At 43.1% G+C, this 15677-nt stretch overlaps 1 protein-coding gene across 7 annotated transcripts in view; it reads left to right on the top strand.

Moving 5' to 3' along the window:
- The window catches only part of zc3h11a (zinc finger CCCH-type containing 11A), a 30051-nt gene that overhangs the window by 10040 nt on the left and 4334 nt on the right, over window positions 1-15677 (top strand). For 6 of the 7 annotated variants that reach the window (XM_033042874.1, XM_033042869.1, XM_033042870.1 and 3 more), the window contains 11 exons: window positions 949-1164; window positions 4539-4652; window positions 5844-5924; window positions 6100-6222; window positions 6898-7002; window positions 7819-7914; window positions 8499-8564; window positions 10237-10569; window positions 12037-12249; window positions 12940-13031; window positions 15151-15460. In XM_033042874.1, coding sequence (XP_032898765.1) covers window positions 949-1164; window positions 4539-4652; window positions 5844-5924; window positions 6100-6222; window positions 6898-7002; window positions 7819-7914; window positions 8499-8564; window positions 10237-10569; window positions 12037-12249; window positions 12940-13031; window positions 15151-15460 — 1749 coding nt within the window. The remainder of the gene's footprint in view (window positions 1-948; window positions 1165-4538; window positions 4653-5843; window positions 5925-6099; window positions 6223-6897; window positions 7003-7818; window positions 7915-8498; window positions 8565-10236; window positions 10570-12036; window positions 12250-12939; window positions 13032-15150; window positions 15461-15677) is intronic. The other variant, XM_033042875.1, reaches the window with a different exon arrangement.

Raw genomic sequence — 15677 nt, 5'->3', positions numbered from 1 at the left:
CTGTCTATATGGAGTTTGTACGTTTCTCCCTGTGACTGCGTGGGTTTTCTCTGGGTGATCCAGTTTCCTCCCTCATCCCAAAGATATACAGGATTGTAGGTTAAATGGCTTTGGTAAAAATTGTAAATTGTCCCTCAGGTGTAGGATAGTGGTACTGAACGACTGATTGGTGGTCAGCGTGGACTCGGTGGGCCAAAGTTTCCGTGCTTTATCTCTAAACTAAACTAAAAAGTATATCAGATCTCTCTCATTTTCACTCATGAATGAGTTGTGATGTGACTTGCGATTCACCTTTAGCGTAGAACAGGTTATGCCATAAATAGTATTTTAACGTTGAATGCTGCTTTGCCACGATACAGATTCCTTGTGAAATCGTACTTCATAGTTAATTCGGTAAAATGAGCATCACAGTCACGTAAGTTATGATATAAATACTTGATCATGCTGTTACGCCTTTCAACGGAACATTCTAGAATTTCCTAGTAAGGGCCAAACTGACTGTTTCCTCGATCGCACGATCGATGTACTTTCTCAAAATGACATCGCCAGTTCAAGCACGTGGCCCAGTAACTAACGTATTCTTCAGGACAATTAACAATGCACAGTAAATGATCCTGCATAAATTGTGTACTGTGCTATCACTGCAGGCGTCAAAGGTTACTGGGAGAAGGCAGAAGAATGGGGTTGAGGGGGATAAATAGATCAGTCATGATCGAATGGTGGAGCGGACTCGATGGGCCAAATGCCTCCAATTCTACACCTTTGCTTTATAGTCTTATACGATCAGAAATTAGTGTCCTTCCCTAATATACATTGAGAATGCAGTGTTGCACCATCTTGAAGTCTAATTGTCGAGTGCAGCCCACAACAGTGTTCTATCTTTTGTAGATCTTTTGCGTAGCTTAATGCTCGATCAGTTTCAGCGATTACTTTTGCTATATCTTCCAGGTTTTCTAACCAAACAAGAAGTGGCCGAGACGATTGAAGAGCCTATGGCACCTCAGTTGCCCATCAATCCATTACAACAGCCCAAGATTCCTATTCAGTCCAATCCATCGCCACAGGTTCGGGGTGTCATGAAAATGGAGGCATCTGAGAATGTGCCAAGCCCCACTCACCCTCCTGTGGTGATCAACGCGGCAGATGACGATGAAGATGATGATGGTAAGATGGTTTATGATTTTTCTTTAGTTGTCTGCGTTTGAGTTTAATTTATTGTCACGTGTGCCGAGGTACAGTGTCGCGTGCTAACAAGTCGGCAGAAAGACAATACACGATTACAATCCAGCCATTCAGTGTACAGACACAATTTAGAGAATAATGTGAATCATATTTAGTGCAAGATAAAGCCAGTAAGATCTGTTCAAAGATAGTCCGAGGGTCTCCAATGAGGTCGATAGTAGCTCAGGGCTGCTCCCTAGTTGTGGTAGGTTAATTCAGTTGCCTGAGAACAGCTGGGAAGAATCTGTCCCTGAAACTAGAGGTATGAGTTTCACACTTCTATACTTCTTGCCTGAGGGACGATGTCCTATTTTCTGTGTTTTCGAACCCCTTTCGAAGATGCTACTGTTAGTTCATGTTTCCCTGTGCATGTTTTCTTTCCTACGTTTACCAAGCCTACAGCAGCTCTGCATTTTGCGCAGGAGCCAGTGAGACACGTAATTTAGTTTAGAAATACAGACCCTTCAGCTCACTGAGGCCGTGCCAACCAGCACTATCCTGACGCAGTAGGAACAATTTTACCATTTTTACCAAAGCCAATTAACGTACAAACCTGTACATCTTTGGAGTGTGGGAGGAAACCGCAGCACCTGGAGAAAACCCACGTGGTTACGGTCATAATGTACAAACTCTGTACAGACAGCATCCGTAGTCAGGATCATATCCAGGTTTCTAGCACTAAGGCACCACCATGCCACCTATAGAACCCTGAGCTTTGGGAATTAGCTGAGCTTAAAACAGTTTCTGGAACTAATTAGTAAAAAGAAAATCCATCTACACCTCAGATGGATTGAAGACGTGAAATTGTTTGATAGGATTTGTATATCAGAGCTTTGTAAAATACTTTAATTTGATATCATAAATCATGATGCACTTGACTGCTCCCACAATGGATATTGAAATATAAGGTATTTTCTAATTATCTTGCCTGTTTAATTTGCTTTAGAGATGCAGCTTGAAAGCTAGAGTCCACACCAACCATTGATCACCCGTTCACACTCGTTCTGCTATTCCACTTTCTCATCCACTCCCTACATACCTGGAGCAATGTACCGAGGCCAATTAGCCTGCAGACCCACGTCTTGGAAACGTGGGAGGAAACCGGAGCACCCAAACAATTCCTACATGATCAGTCTCCCTGTGTTTGTGCGTTCACTGGGAGAGCTCTGTCAGAATGGAACCCGGGTGTCTGGCGCTGTGAGACAGCGTCTCTACCGATTACATCACTATGTTGCCCCAATGTGTATAATGATACATTTTGAGGAAAAATATCTCAATCCAATTGTTGATCTGAGAGGCTAGTGAAGATGAAGCTCTGAACACTCTTTAAAACAAGTACTTAGAAACATAGAAATTAGGTGCAGGAGTAGGCCATTCGGCCCTTCGAGCCTGCACCGCCATTCAATATGATCATGGCTGATCATCCAACTCAGTATCCCGTACCTGCCTTCTCTCCATACCCTCTGATCCCCTTAGCCACAAGGGCCACATCTAACTCCCTCTTAAATATAGCCAATGAACTGGCCTCGACTACCCTCTGTGGCAGAGAGTTCCAGAGATTCACCACTCTCTGTGTAAAAAAAGTTCTTCTCATCTCGGTTTTAAAGGATTTCCCCCTTATCCTTAAGCTGTGACCCCTTGTCCTGGACTTCCCCAACATCGGGAGCAATCTTCCTGCATCTAGCCTGTCCAACCCCTTAAGAATTTTATAAGTTTCTATAAGATCCCCTCTCAATCTCCTAAATTCTAGAGAGTATAAACCAAGTCTATCCAGTCTTTCTTCATAAGAAAGTCCTGACATCCCAGGAATCAGTCTGGTGAACCTTCTCTGCACTCCCTCTATGGCAATAATGTTCTTCCTCAGATTTGGAGACCAAAACTGTACGCAATACTCCAGGTGTGGTCTCACCAAGACCCTGTACAACTGCAGTAGAACCTCTCTGCTCCTATACTCAAATCCTTTTGCTATGAAAGCTAACATACCATTCGCTTTCTTCACTGCCTGCTGCACCTGCATGCCTACTTTCAATGACTGGTGTACCATGACACCCAGGTCTCGCTGCATCTCCCCTTTTCCTAGTCGGCCACCATTTAGATAATAGTCTGCTTTCCTGTTTTTGCCACCAAAATGGATAACCTCACATTTATCCACATTATACTGCATCTGTCAAACATTTGCCCACTCACCCAGCCTATCCAAGTCATCTTGCAGTCTCCTAGCATCCTCCTCACAGCTAACACTGCCCCCCAGCTTAGTGTCATCCGCAAACTTGGAGATATTGCCTTCAATTCCCTCATCCAGATCATTAATATATATTGTAAATAGCTGGGGTCCCAGCACTGAGCCTTGCGGTACCCCACTAGTCACTGCCTGCCATTGTGAAAAGGACCCGTTTACTCCTACTCTTTGCTTCCTGTTTGCCAGCCAGTCCTCTATCCACATCAATACTGAACCCCCAATGCCGTGTGCTTTAATACTTGCATGGTGACTTGAATGCACAGTCTTGTGCCCAGAGTAGGTGAATTGAGGACCAGAGGACATAGGTTTAAGATGTAGGGGGGAAAGATTTACTAGGAATCTTGAGTGGTAACGTTTTCACACAAAGGGTTGGTGGGTGTATCGAACGAACTGCCAGAGGAGGTAGTTGAGGCAGGGACTATGCCAACATTTAAGAAACCGCTAGACAGGTACATGGATAGGACAGGTTTGGAGGGGTGTGGACCAAACTCAAGCAGGTGCGACTAATGTAGCAGGGACATGTGGGCAAGAAGGGCCTGTTTCCATGCAGTATCACTCTGACTCTATTGAGAATTTTGGCAATTTGGGCCGAAGGGCCTGTTTCTACACTGCGTGACTAATTAACCTGCAGGCCACTCACCAGGCAGTGGCAAAAACTCCAAACCCCAATTTTGACCACACAATGGACTGAATGGCCCTGTGATGCGATAAACATACGGGTGCCTCTCGTGTCACCATTCCATTGCCTGTGGGTGTTAACCTTGGGATCAGTGGGCAAGCATGGTGAAACGTCAAGGCTGCTCAGTTGTCAGTCACACAGCATGGAAACAGGCCCTTCGGCCCAAATGACGACCAAGATGCCCCATCTACGTTAGTCCCATTTGGCCCATATCCCTCTAAACCTTTCCTATCCGTGTCCCTGTCCAAATGTCTTTTAACATAGTGCATAACATAAAATTTGCATATTGTTTGTGACCTATGTGGAAATTTTGATATGCCTTTGTGTTCTCTGCTGGCCGCAGTGTCACAATAGCTGTTGCAAGTTAGTCGCTGATATTGCTTTCAACTCTCGTTTCAGATCAGTTTTCTGAGGAAGGAGAGGAAAATAAAAGCACTCAGGCTCCAATTGCAGAAGAGCAGAACGGTATCCGCATCATATCGACCAACAGACAGACTTTACCTGTTCAGAAAGGTAATCCGCGCTCAGCCCAGAAATAACCCCATGTTGATATTTCTCCAACATCTGCTTGATGTATCTCGTGGAACGTGGCACGATAAACCACAGAACCAAGTCCTCCAGCTCAGTGTCTGCCGATCATGGCGCCAAGTTAAACTAATCTCTGCCTGCATGTGATCTATACCCCTCCATTCTTTATATATCCCTGTGCCTATCCAACAGCCACTTAAACGCTGCTATCGCACCTGCCTCCAGCACCTCCTCTGGCAATGCGCCACTCTCTGAAAATAAAAACTCTCCTGTAATCTTTCCTTATCTGACCTTAAAGTTAAGCCCTCTAGTTATTGCCATTTCTATCCAAGGTGAATATAAGGTTCTTACTATCTACCTATCTATCCCTCCCACAATTTTATATATTTCTATCTGGTCTCCCCTCAAACCTCTGAAGCTCCAGAGAAAACTGTAGTGTATATGATGGTAACTGTAACTTTAAGAGCTGAGTAGTAGAATGGTGTGATTTGTGTCATGTGATACATTCTATATCTTATCAGTCTTGTGAATGAGTGTGCTTATGCACAGTGTACAACTGTAAAATAAAGAAGACCCACACTGGCACACGTGGATCCAAGTTTGTCCAATCTCCTTACTGCTAATACCCTCTAATCTAGGCAATGGTCTGGCAGGCCTCTTCTGTCCCTTCTCCAAAACCTCAATCCTAACTGTAATGGAGTGATCGGAACTGCATACAATGCTGCAAATGTGGCCCAACCAAAGTTTTATAAAACAGCAACGGGGCTCGTACTCATGAGCTTATAACTTGCTGGAACTATATTTGCTACTGAGCTGAGCATGACTGCGTTGCTTTTAGATTTTGGACTTTAGAGATACAGTGCGGAAACGGGCTCATCGGCCCACCGATCCACACAGACCAGTGACATTATCCTCTGCACGAGGGATAATTTTACCATAACCTATAAACCTGTATGTCCTTTGGGTGTGGGAGGAAACTGGAGCACCTGGAGAAAACCCACGCAGGTCACAGGGAGAACGTGCAAACTCCGTAGAGACAGCACCTGTAGTCTGGATCAGACCCGGGTCTCTGGTGCTGTAAGGCAGCCCCTCTACTGCTGCGCCACCGTGCTGTTTCTTTTGGTTCTGAGAAATGGGTTAATCTGTGGCTCTAACAAAGATCCTACTTTCCGCCAGATGACAGTTTGGATTTTGGAATAAAAACGCTGGAACAGATCAAACGGAAGAAATCCATGAAGGATAAAGTGAAGAGAATAGGTAAATATTTGCTTGCTATCCAGTTAACTGCCTGTGCGATTGTCTTGTGGAGAAGTTAAAAGGGGGCCTCTTTAACTACAGCATTTCAGGGATATGAACGATGCTGGGAGGAGGAAGGGGGCAGGATGCAGATCTCACCTTTGTAATTCTTCAACCTTGTCCTTTTTAATCACAGGTGAACCCACAATGCAGCCGGTAACACAGATTCAAAAATCAGAGCAGAATTGTGAAAACGTTGTAATTGAAAAAGAAAATGTAAGGACAGTCTTCCGGACTGTGACCTTATCTCCAAAGAAATGTAGGTATTTTAACTCGCGTATTGACGTTTTCAATGGAATCTCATTGCAAGATCGAAGATATTTCTGATTTGATGAGTGTGTTCATATTTGATTAGTACGGGTGTCGGGAGTTATGGGGAGAAGGCAGGAGAATGGGGTTGCGAGGGGAAAGATAGATCAGCCATGATTGAATGGCAGTGTAGAATTAATGGGCTGAATGGCCTAATTCTGCTCCGATCACATGAAGATATTTTATCGCATAGCACTGTTTCATTGTACAAATTAATTGGTGTCATCCGCTAAGAATTCCACTCTACAGGCGTACCATCATAAACAATAAGCTTGTACCCTGTACAGTAATTTTTTCAGTCATATTTCATTCTGGAACCTTATTTCTGATTTTAAAAAGCTTGATGCTGTTTATAAATTGCCCACAAATGAGTGTGTTGATCAATTTTTTTTGCACTAAAATAATTGATGTTGATACTGTGATTGATAATTGTGCCAGATTGACTGAATTTGTGGTCTATCTGGAATGCCGTGCCAAGAAGTGCTTTGGGGAATGCATTCAGTAATAATTTTCAAAAATGTATTCTGCAAATCATTCAAAATGGAAGATTCGGAGTTGCAGTATTTCTCCAAACTTTTTATGTACAGTATTTTGATAGAATAGTTGTCTATTTTTTTCCCCCCAGTAACTATGAATGAAGGAGAACCACCTTTTAAACGCAGTCTTGCAGAAAGACTTGGTCAAAAGAAAATAATCCCAAAGGATATGACTGAAGAGGTTCCACTTAAAGGTATCTAACATTCTACGGTTGCATTGCAAGCAGAAGTTGTGAGGTTTGAAAATATCGACACTCTCGTAACTTCAAATAAATAAAATGATTTCATTTGTGTAGTGCCTTCACAATCTTCACAGCTGATTATTTTAAAGCTTGCTTGTTGGTACAAAGTGGAAGCCCGCAGTCAAGTAATTGGATCCTCATCATGATTCTTGGTTGATGGAGATAGTTGTTTGTTTTGTCATTTGGGTCTTAATTGTGTGGTCATACAATTACTTGGTGGTCATTATTTGTTGTAGGTGAAAGTTGGCTCTGAAATCCACTTCTGCATGCATTTCCACCTGATTAAGAAACTTCTACATGGTTCCCTTGATATCCACATACATTTTAAACATTGAGCCTGTGACTATGAATACCCAGAGTATGGGGAACCAAGCACCAGAGGACGCAAGTTTAAAATGAGATTAGAAAGATTTAATAGGAACCTGAGGGGCAAAGTTTCACTCGGAGGATGGTGGAAGGAGCTACCAGAGGTGGTAGTTGAGACACGTATTATAACATTATTTAAAAGACACTTGGACAGATACATGGATAGGAAAGGTTTAGAGGTCTTTGTGCCAAATGCAGGCAAATGGCACTGGTTTAGATGGGGCATCTCGGTCTGCATGGACAAATTGGGCCGAAGGGCCTGATCCGTGCTGTATGACTCGCTTAATGTGCTCTAGTTGATTTCCCAGCAAAGGAGGGTTCCTCATTTCCTTCCCCCATGTCAGTGTCTTTTCCAATTCTTGCTTGTGTATCTTGTGAAAATTCCTGTTTTTTTTTTTTAAGCTGAGTTTGAACCAACATTAAAGCGAAATCTCTCGGAGAGACTCGGCAAAAGAAAGTTACTGGCAGAAGATGGCCCTGAAGAGCTGATACCCAAAGGTACATAAAATACCTAAAGTTGGGGTCTAATCAGTTGTTGCAACACTCCGATTGTAGTAGCCTTGGTGAATTATTTGTGTGTTAATCACTTAGTAACCCAGAGGTTAAAGTGAACCATCTCGTCACAGAGCAGCCAGTCAAGCCTTAAGTACACCCTTTTGAGATGCCGTGTTGAAACAGGCCCTTCGGCCCACCCAGTCCATGCCGACCAGCAGTCACCCACACACTAACCGTATCCTACACACTAGGGACAATTTACAATTTACCTACAAACCTGAACTTTGCGGAATTTGGGAGGAAACTGAAGCACCCGGAGAAAACCAATGCAGTCACAGGGAGAATATACAAACTCTGCACCGACAGCACCCATGGTCAAGGTTTCTATTTGCACGTCACTCCCTTCTTCTGCACCCTATCTTACCGCCTTGAATGGTCTATGCCAACATGATGCTCAATGCTGTAACTTAACCCACATAGGTACATCTTAATAACAACTGTTCACGCCTTGAAGTACAATTACCTGCGCATGACTTTTATTGCATGGACTGTGTAACTCATGAAGGTTTGTGCTTTTTCCGTTTCAGTTCAAACTCCTAGATCTGTACGGGAGAGGCTTGGTCTGCCTGCAGATATTTCCTTTGTGGAACAGGGTAGGTAATCAAGTGATTTAGTACTTGCCCTGTGACAGTTACATGAAAGAGTTGGCCCCATTAAATTCCCCATGAATGGAGTTAACTGTTGCGACGTGTTTTAATTCTTATTGGCCTATTCTTGATAGACCAAACTATTTTGCAAGGCAGTAAACTGTGTCGGCCACACTGAATAACAGTAAATATCCTTCCATGAGCACAGTCAACCAGATGAATTTTTACCTCAACGTGATATTTCCTGGGCACTATTATTGATATATTTATTTTATTCCAGAATGCTTATGTACTGGGGCTTCTATCTATTTGTTTAAGAATGAACTGCAGATGTTGGAAAATCCCAGGTACACAAAAATGCTGGAGAAACTCAGCGGGTGCAGCAGCATCTATGGAGCGAAGGAAATAGGCAACGTTTCGGCCCGAAACGTTGCCTATTTCCTTCGCTCCATAGATGCTGCTGCAGCCGCTGAGTTTCTCCAGCATTTTTATGTACCTGGGAGCTTCTATCTATATTCACAGATCCTATTCCTACATATTAGGATTAACTCAACCATCTAGACAATGTTCTGATCCTTTTTTTCAAGCATTATCCAATATAAATTTCCTTATCTAATAACAAGGAACTGTGCAGGTGCTGATCTGCCAAAGAAAGACACAAAATGCTGGAGTAACTCGGCGGGTCCGGAAGTATCTCGGTAGTACATGGATAGGTGATGTTTCGGGTCTGAAGGGTCCTACAACCCAAAACTTGACTTATCCATGTTCTCAAAGTGCTGCCTGACCCGCTGAGTTACTCTAGCCTTTTATCTTATTTTATCTGTTTGGATTGACATAATGGTGTGTGTGTGTGATTTAAAAAGAATTTTTTTTTGCCTTCTCCGTGACTTCATTTCAATGTTCTAGTTTCAGTATTTGGCAGCTCTTAATTGTAATCGAACCCATCCAGTTCAATGGATTATGCATGTTCCCTGACCCATTCCAAAAGTGATGATCTACAGTTTCCCGTCCAACTGCGGTGGTGAAATCTACACCCGTGAACCTGCTGCTTTATGCTGAGATAATTTGTATCTGATGCAGTCCAATCTAATCTTAGCATCTTGCCCGATATAGGAATCGTGTAAAAGACAGAACTGACAAAGCTATGTCTCAATACTCCGGCAGATTTTGCTTCTCCGAACCTTTCCTTTCTATTACTGACATAGTTTTGGGAGAGCCACTCAATAATGAGTATTGCTATTTACTAAAAAATAAATAAAATATTGTGTACCTATCCATGGCATTTTGTGGGTTTTAGTCTTAATTTTTAGTTTTTAGTTTTAGAGATACAATGTAGAAACGGGCCCTTCGGCCCACCGAGTCCGCACTGACCAGCGATCCCACGCATTAACGCTGTCCTACTCGCACTAGGGACAATTTACATTTATATCAAGCCAATAACCTCCAAACCTACACGTCTTTGGAATGTGGGAGGTTTGGGGATCTTGAGAAAACCCACGTGTACTCTTCAAACCTCAGTGATTGGCATTGCATTGTACAGCTGCAGCATTGGGTACAACACAGGACACGTGTAGACATTTCAACGGTGTTACACTTCATCTGATTAGTTGTTCGACTCCACTTTCAGGTTGGCGGCCTGTGGAGCGCTATAAACGACTAAATATTTTTCACTTTGCAGAAAGGCATGTAAATAAAACAGAAGGCCCCGGAGAAATCAGGGTGAAAACCTTGGAAGAGATTCGCCGTGAAAAGGCTGCCAAGAGGGACCTCGGCGAGAGCAATGGAGAGATCCGGGTTGGCGTTACTAGTTGTGACACATCTGTCCAGACGTGCAACTTGCTGGAGGAGGCGTCTAAAATCATTAGGACTGTTCAGGTGAAGGCAACATCAGACGCTCTAGTGAAGAAGCAGGGAAAGATCCAGGAAGAGCCTGCAAAGGATAATCCAGCTACAAAGCAACCTGAAGCTGACCCCAAAAAAGACAAGAGCCCATCAGTTGCTAAAGTCAAAGGTGTGTTTTTTTTTTAATCTGTCTTATTGATAATTGGTATCGTTTTATGAAATAGGCTTTTTCACAAGTCTGCAACAAGTGTTATTTACTATTACTATGCATCAATATCCATTTGTCCCCATTAAGATGAGCTGATAATTGTGCAGGCTAGTTGCTGTCATTATTCTTCTATATATCAGCCTTGTCCTGGATTTGTCCTCAGGAGCCTTGCCTCATTGCCATGCATTCATCAGAGCATCCTGTCACTATGTCCTAGCATTTCTGAAAATCTCCTCTCCTGCTGTCACTTCTCTGACTTCAAATGTCTCGCTAACAATTAACATCCGATCATGCTGTTCAATGTCTCTCCTTGCTTAAGTTGCCTCGAGATATCAGAGAAACGTGGAAGTCCAGATGTGCAGGAAGGAACTGCAGATGCTGGTTTGCACAGATGCTGGTTTACACCGAAGATAGACACAAAATGCTGGAGTAACTCAGCGGGTCAGGCAGCATCTCTGGAGAAAAGTAATGGGCGATGTTTCGGGTCGACTCAAAACGTCACCCGTTCCTTCTTTCCAAAGGAACTCCAGATGCTGGTTTCCAAAAAAGGCAGAGCTGGAGTAACTCAGTGGGTCAGGCAGCATCTGTGGAAAACATGAATAGGCAACCTTTTGGGTCAGCCTGCAACATGGCCTGTCCACGTTCTCCAGAGATGCTGTATGAACCTGCTGAGTTACTCTAACACTTTCTTTATTAATCTCTAGATAGTTATGACTATATACTTTGCTGTTGACACAATGCTGGAGTAACTCAGCGGGGCAGTCAGCATCTCCAGAGATGCTGCCTGTCCCTCTGAATTACTTCAGCATTTTGTGTCTACCTTTGATTTAAACCAGCGTCTGCAGTTCTTTCCTATATTTGCTGTATATTTTTGTTGAAATTTCTTTAGCATAGTAAACGCTGGTCGGCCTTTGTATACAGTTATATCATTAAAAAAAATTTAATCGTAAATTATTATTTTTTGGGTATTTAATGCTTCCGGAAAATAATATACAATTTTGTTTTGCCTGAAATATTATTTTCCTCTTTTTTTTTAAAACTCTTTGAAGCTGAGGTGCGATCTTCTAGAGGTGCTTAAAAACACGAGGGGAATAGAAATGGTGAATGCACAAAGTCTTTAACCCAGGGGAATCACGAATTGGTTTGAGGTGAAAAATAAAAATTGAATAGGAAACTGAGGAGCAGCTTTTTCCACACAGAGGGCATTGAGTATGTGAAACTAGCTGCTGGGGGAGGTAGTTGAGGCAGGGACAATCACAACATTTAAAAGACATTCAGGTAGGTACATGGATAGGAAAGATTTTAGAGGGGTATGGACACATACCTGCACACGTTGGGCTGAAGGGCCTGTTTCTGTGCTGGATATGACTCTAAAACTCATTAAACTTCATGGCCTTTGTGGAAAATCTAATTAGTGTTGTTTTACAGTGAAATGTCACAAGGCAAGCCCTGATGAAAGTGGAATCAAGATGAAGCCACTGGAACGAGTAAAGATTAAAACTTTGGAAGAGATTCGACGTGAGAAGGCACTGCGACGGCAAGACAACCAGGAAGGCTCTGTGCCGTCGCAGCAAACTGAGAAGCCAAAGACCGAGGCTCCACCTACCAGGAAGAGACTACTGAGAATCGCCAAACCTATAGGTGAGGTGGTTAAACCTTGGTTTAATGTTCACTTACCACAGGGGTGGGCAACCTTGTTCTGCATAGTGACAAGGATGCATGTCTGTGAGCGGATGGCGGGCCACGTCTATCACGTGAACACATGGATCCCGTCCCGGATGGCAGGCATCAAATCACGTGTTCACATAGATCCCGCCCCTTCGAGGATGGCCCCTAGTAACGGGCGCTCACGAACATTGTGCACCTACGGACCATTGCCTTGGCAATACACTCACTCGTCCCCAGCCTATTGACAACCCCGATCCCGACAGTGAAGCCCAGACACAGAAGGTGCGCAGCAGTGCCGGCGGCTTTGCGCAGGAAGCGTTACAGCCAGAACTGCATGCCGGATGATTTCGGGTTACGGGCCTGACGCTCTCCCTGTGATCTGTGTGGGTTTTCTCCAGGAGCTCTGGTTTCCTCTCACACTCCAAAGACACAGGTTTGTTGGTTAATAGGCTCGGTAAAATTGTAGGTGTGTAGGGTAGTGTTAGTTTGCGAGGATCGCTGGTCGGTGCAAACTCGGTGGACTGAGCTGTGTCTCGAAACTAAACCCACCTGATTAGGATTGTTTCCTTTGCTTTATTTTTGACGTTTGAATTTCATTTGAATATATTAACATTTGTCTGCTTGCTAATAAATAGTTTTAAACGTCATATTTCTCTCATGCAGAAGTTGTCAAACCAGAGAAGGTGGATAAAGAACCAATGGATATACAATCAGTAGACAATGCTGTCCAAGTAGACTTGGTAGAATCTCAAAAGGTGAGTGCACTTTGATGGCAGACCAAAAACTTGTTTCATTCTCTCAGTAGTACTTGCATTGTCAGCTGTGTTTAATTGTCATATGTACCAACAATAGAACAATAAAATTCTTAGTTGCAGCAGCCTAAAGGGCCTGTCCCACTTGGGCGACTTTTTAGGCGACTGCCTGGGACTACTTTTAATGGAATTCACCTACGACACCTGGCGTCAACCTACGACAACATCTATGTCAACCTACGACAGCGAAAATTGACGCCACTGTCACAGAACATTTTTCAACATGTTGGAATTTTTGCGGCAGTCGCCTGTAGTCGCCCAAAAAATCGCCTAAGTGGGACAGGCCCTTCTTCTTCTTCTTCTTTCGTGTGGTGTGCACAGCCTAAAGTTGTTGGACAACTTGTTCTAGTTGATATTCCGTTTGTGCACATCGAGTTGATTGCATTAGTCGAAACGGGGCGGACCACATGAAGGTTCCAATCTTCCACCTCGGACAGGCCATTAACAGGCCTATAAAAACAATACACATAGATAATATATAAGTGACAAAAATCCAATAAGTAACTCCAATACTAGAGTAAGAAAAACCCCAATATTTTTTGTGCAACCAAATGTGGGTTATGGGGAGAAGGCAGAAGAATAGGATTGAGAGGGATAGGTAGATCAGCCACAATTGAATAGCAGAGTAGACAATGGGTTTCAAATTCTGCTCCCTTAACTTATGAACAGTCCATAGCTCATAGTTGAGGTTGCATTTCTATGTACTGAGTTCATTTTACTCTGCAGAAGGAATTATGCAGAACAACTGGGCTATTTGTGCATTTGAAGCTTTTGAGATAGGTGTTGCACAAATAGTAAACTAAAGGTTGTTCCAGTGATAAAAACAAAGGTCCCATAATACTTGGCATGATACTTTATTTGTCACATGTACTGAGGTACAGTGAAATTCATTTTTGTGGACGCTATACATAGCACTTGGATACACATTAGATAAGCATCTCCGATACAGTCCAAGTGTAACAGCAGTACACTGAGACGGTATACAGAGTCGCCAGTTAAGCATTATTTTCAGTCCCAGTTGTAAGTGCAGGGATCTTGATCTGAACATGAAGGCCCGTTGTCATGGTGACGTTGCAGGGTCGACCTGGCCAGGCGTGTAAGTGATGGCCAAAATGATGAGGCACTAGCAGACCAGGGAGTACTAATCACAAACTGTTCCACAAAGCTTTTTTAGGAAAGGTCAAAGTAGATTCATTTCTAGATAAGATTATGAAGTATGACGTTTTTCGGCCTTGTATCTTGGATAGACCACATGTGGAGCACTGTCTCCAATTCTGACCAATTATTTTAACTTTGCAAAAAAACAGAATTGGCAAGAATATTATCTGAACTGCGAAGTTATAACAATAATGAGACATTTAATCTGTTTTGGGGGGGGGGGGGGGGGGAATTATTTTAAATGAGGTAACCTAATGGAGCTCATTTTAAAAAGTTTGGAAAGATTTTGATAGAAAATATACTCCTTCAAAAGCAAAAATACTGCAAAACTGGAGGTCTTCAGTGAGATTTTCAATAAAAATTTAAAATGTACATCAGTAGTGAAAAATTAACTGGCACACAGCATTGATACATTTAAGAGAAAGTTAAATAAAGCAGTGGATTATGTCAGAGGCGCAAGGATGGGATGCTGCTCAAAATAGTGAAGGGCCTGGATAGAGTGAATGTGGGGAGGATATTTCCACTCGTGGGAGAGTCTAGGACCAGCGGCCATAACCCACAAGCTAAAGGACATACCTTTAGAAAGGAGATGAGGAGGAATTTCTTTAGTCTGAGGGTGGTGAACCTGTGGAATTCATTGCCACAGACAGCTCTGGAGGCCAAGTCAATGGATACTTTTAAGACGGAAGACAGATTCTTAATTGGCAAGTGTCAGGGCTTATGGGGCGAAGGCAGGAGAATGGGGCTGAGAGGAAAAGATAGATCAGCTATGATTGAATAATGGAGTAGACTTGATGGGCAGAATGGTCTATTTCTGCATAGAAATATGATAAATTAGATTTTAAGTGGAAGGGTTATGGCGAAATGGATTGCTTCTGACATGAATAAAATTCTGTCGCCGTAGCCTGAAACTAGAAAGGAAGCTCCGAGATTGTTGAATGTGCAAGTTAAAAGCTTTGATGAAATACTGAAGGAAAAACGCCTTCGACAACTCCAGGGAACTGAGAGGCAGCAGTGCCGAACTGCGGGGAAAGAGTCGACTGCAAACAGAACGAACAGCGAGAGTCGGGCTGCGGAGAAGCATAAACAGCCGGCAGTTTCTCTGGATTCGAAACCAAATGACTTTCTTGAACATGAACAAGTGGCTGTTCAGATGGAAGAAAAGCTGGTTGTTGCCAAACCTGAAGTGGCAGAAATTCCACTTGCTTTGAAAGGTATTTATCTTGGGGTTATATTCGCAGTAGCATCTGGTTGTTCTCCTTCCTCCTAAATAAAAACACAAAATACTGGAAATGTTCAACAGGTCAGGCCGCAACTGTGGGAAGAGAAACCAAATTAACATTTCGGGTCAAATGTCTCTTTTTCTGTTCTTGTCTGTCAACGGTTCTTTGACCTGATACGTTAACCCTGCTTCTCCTCCCATAGATACGG

This window comes from Amblyraja radiata, chromosome 24 (genome assembly GCF_010909765.2).
Source record: "Amblyraja radiata isolate CabotCenter1 chromosome 24, sAmbRad1.1.pri, whole genome shotgun sequence".
NCBI lineage: Eukaryota > Metazoa > Chordata > Chondrichthyes > Rajiformes > Rajidae > Amblyraja > Amblyraja radiata.
Note: the sequence above shows the minus strand (reverse complement) of the source record. Positions and strands in the feature narration are given on the sequence as shown.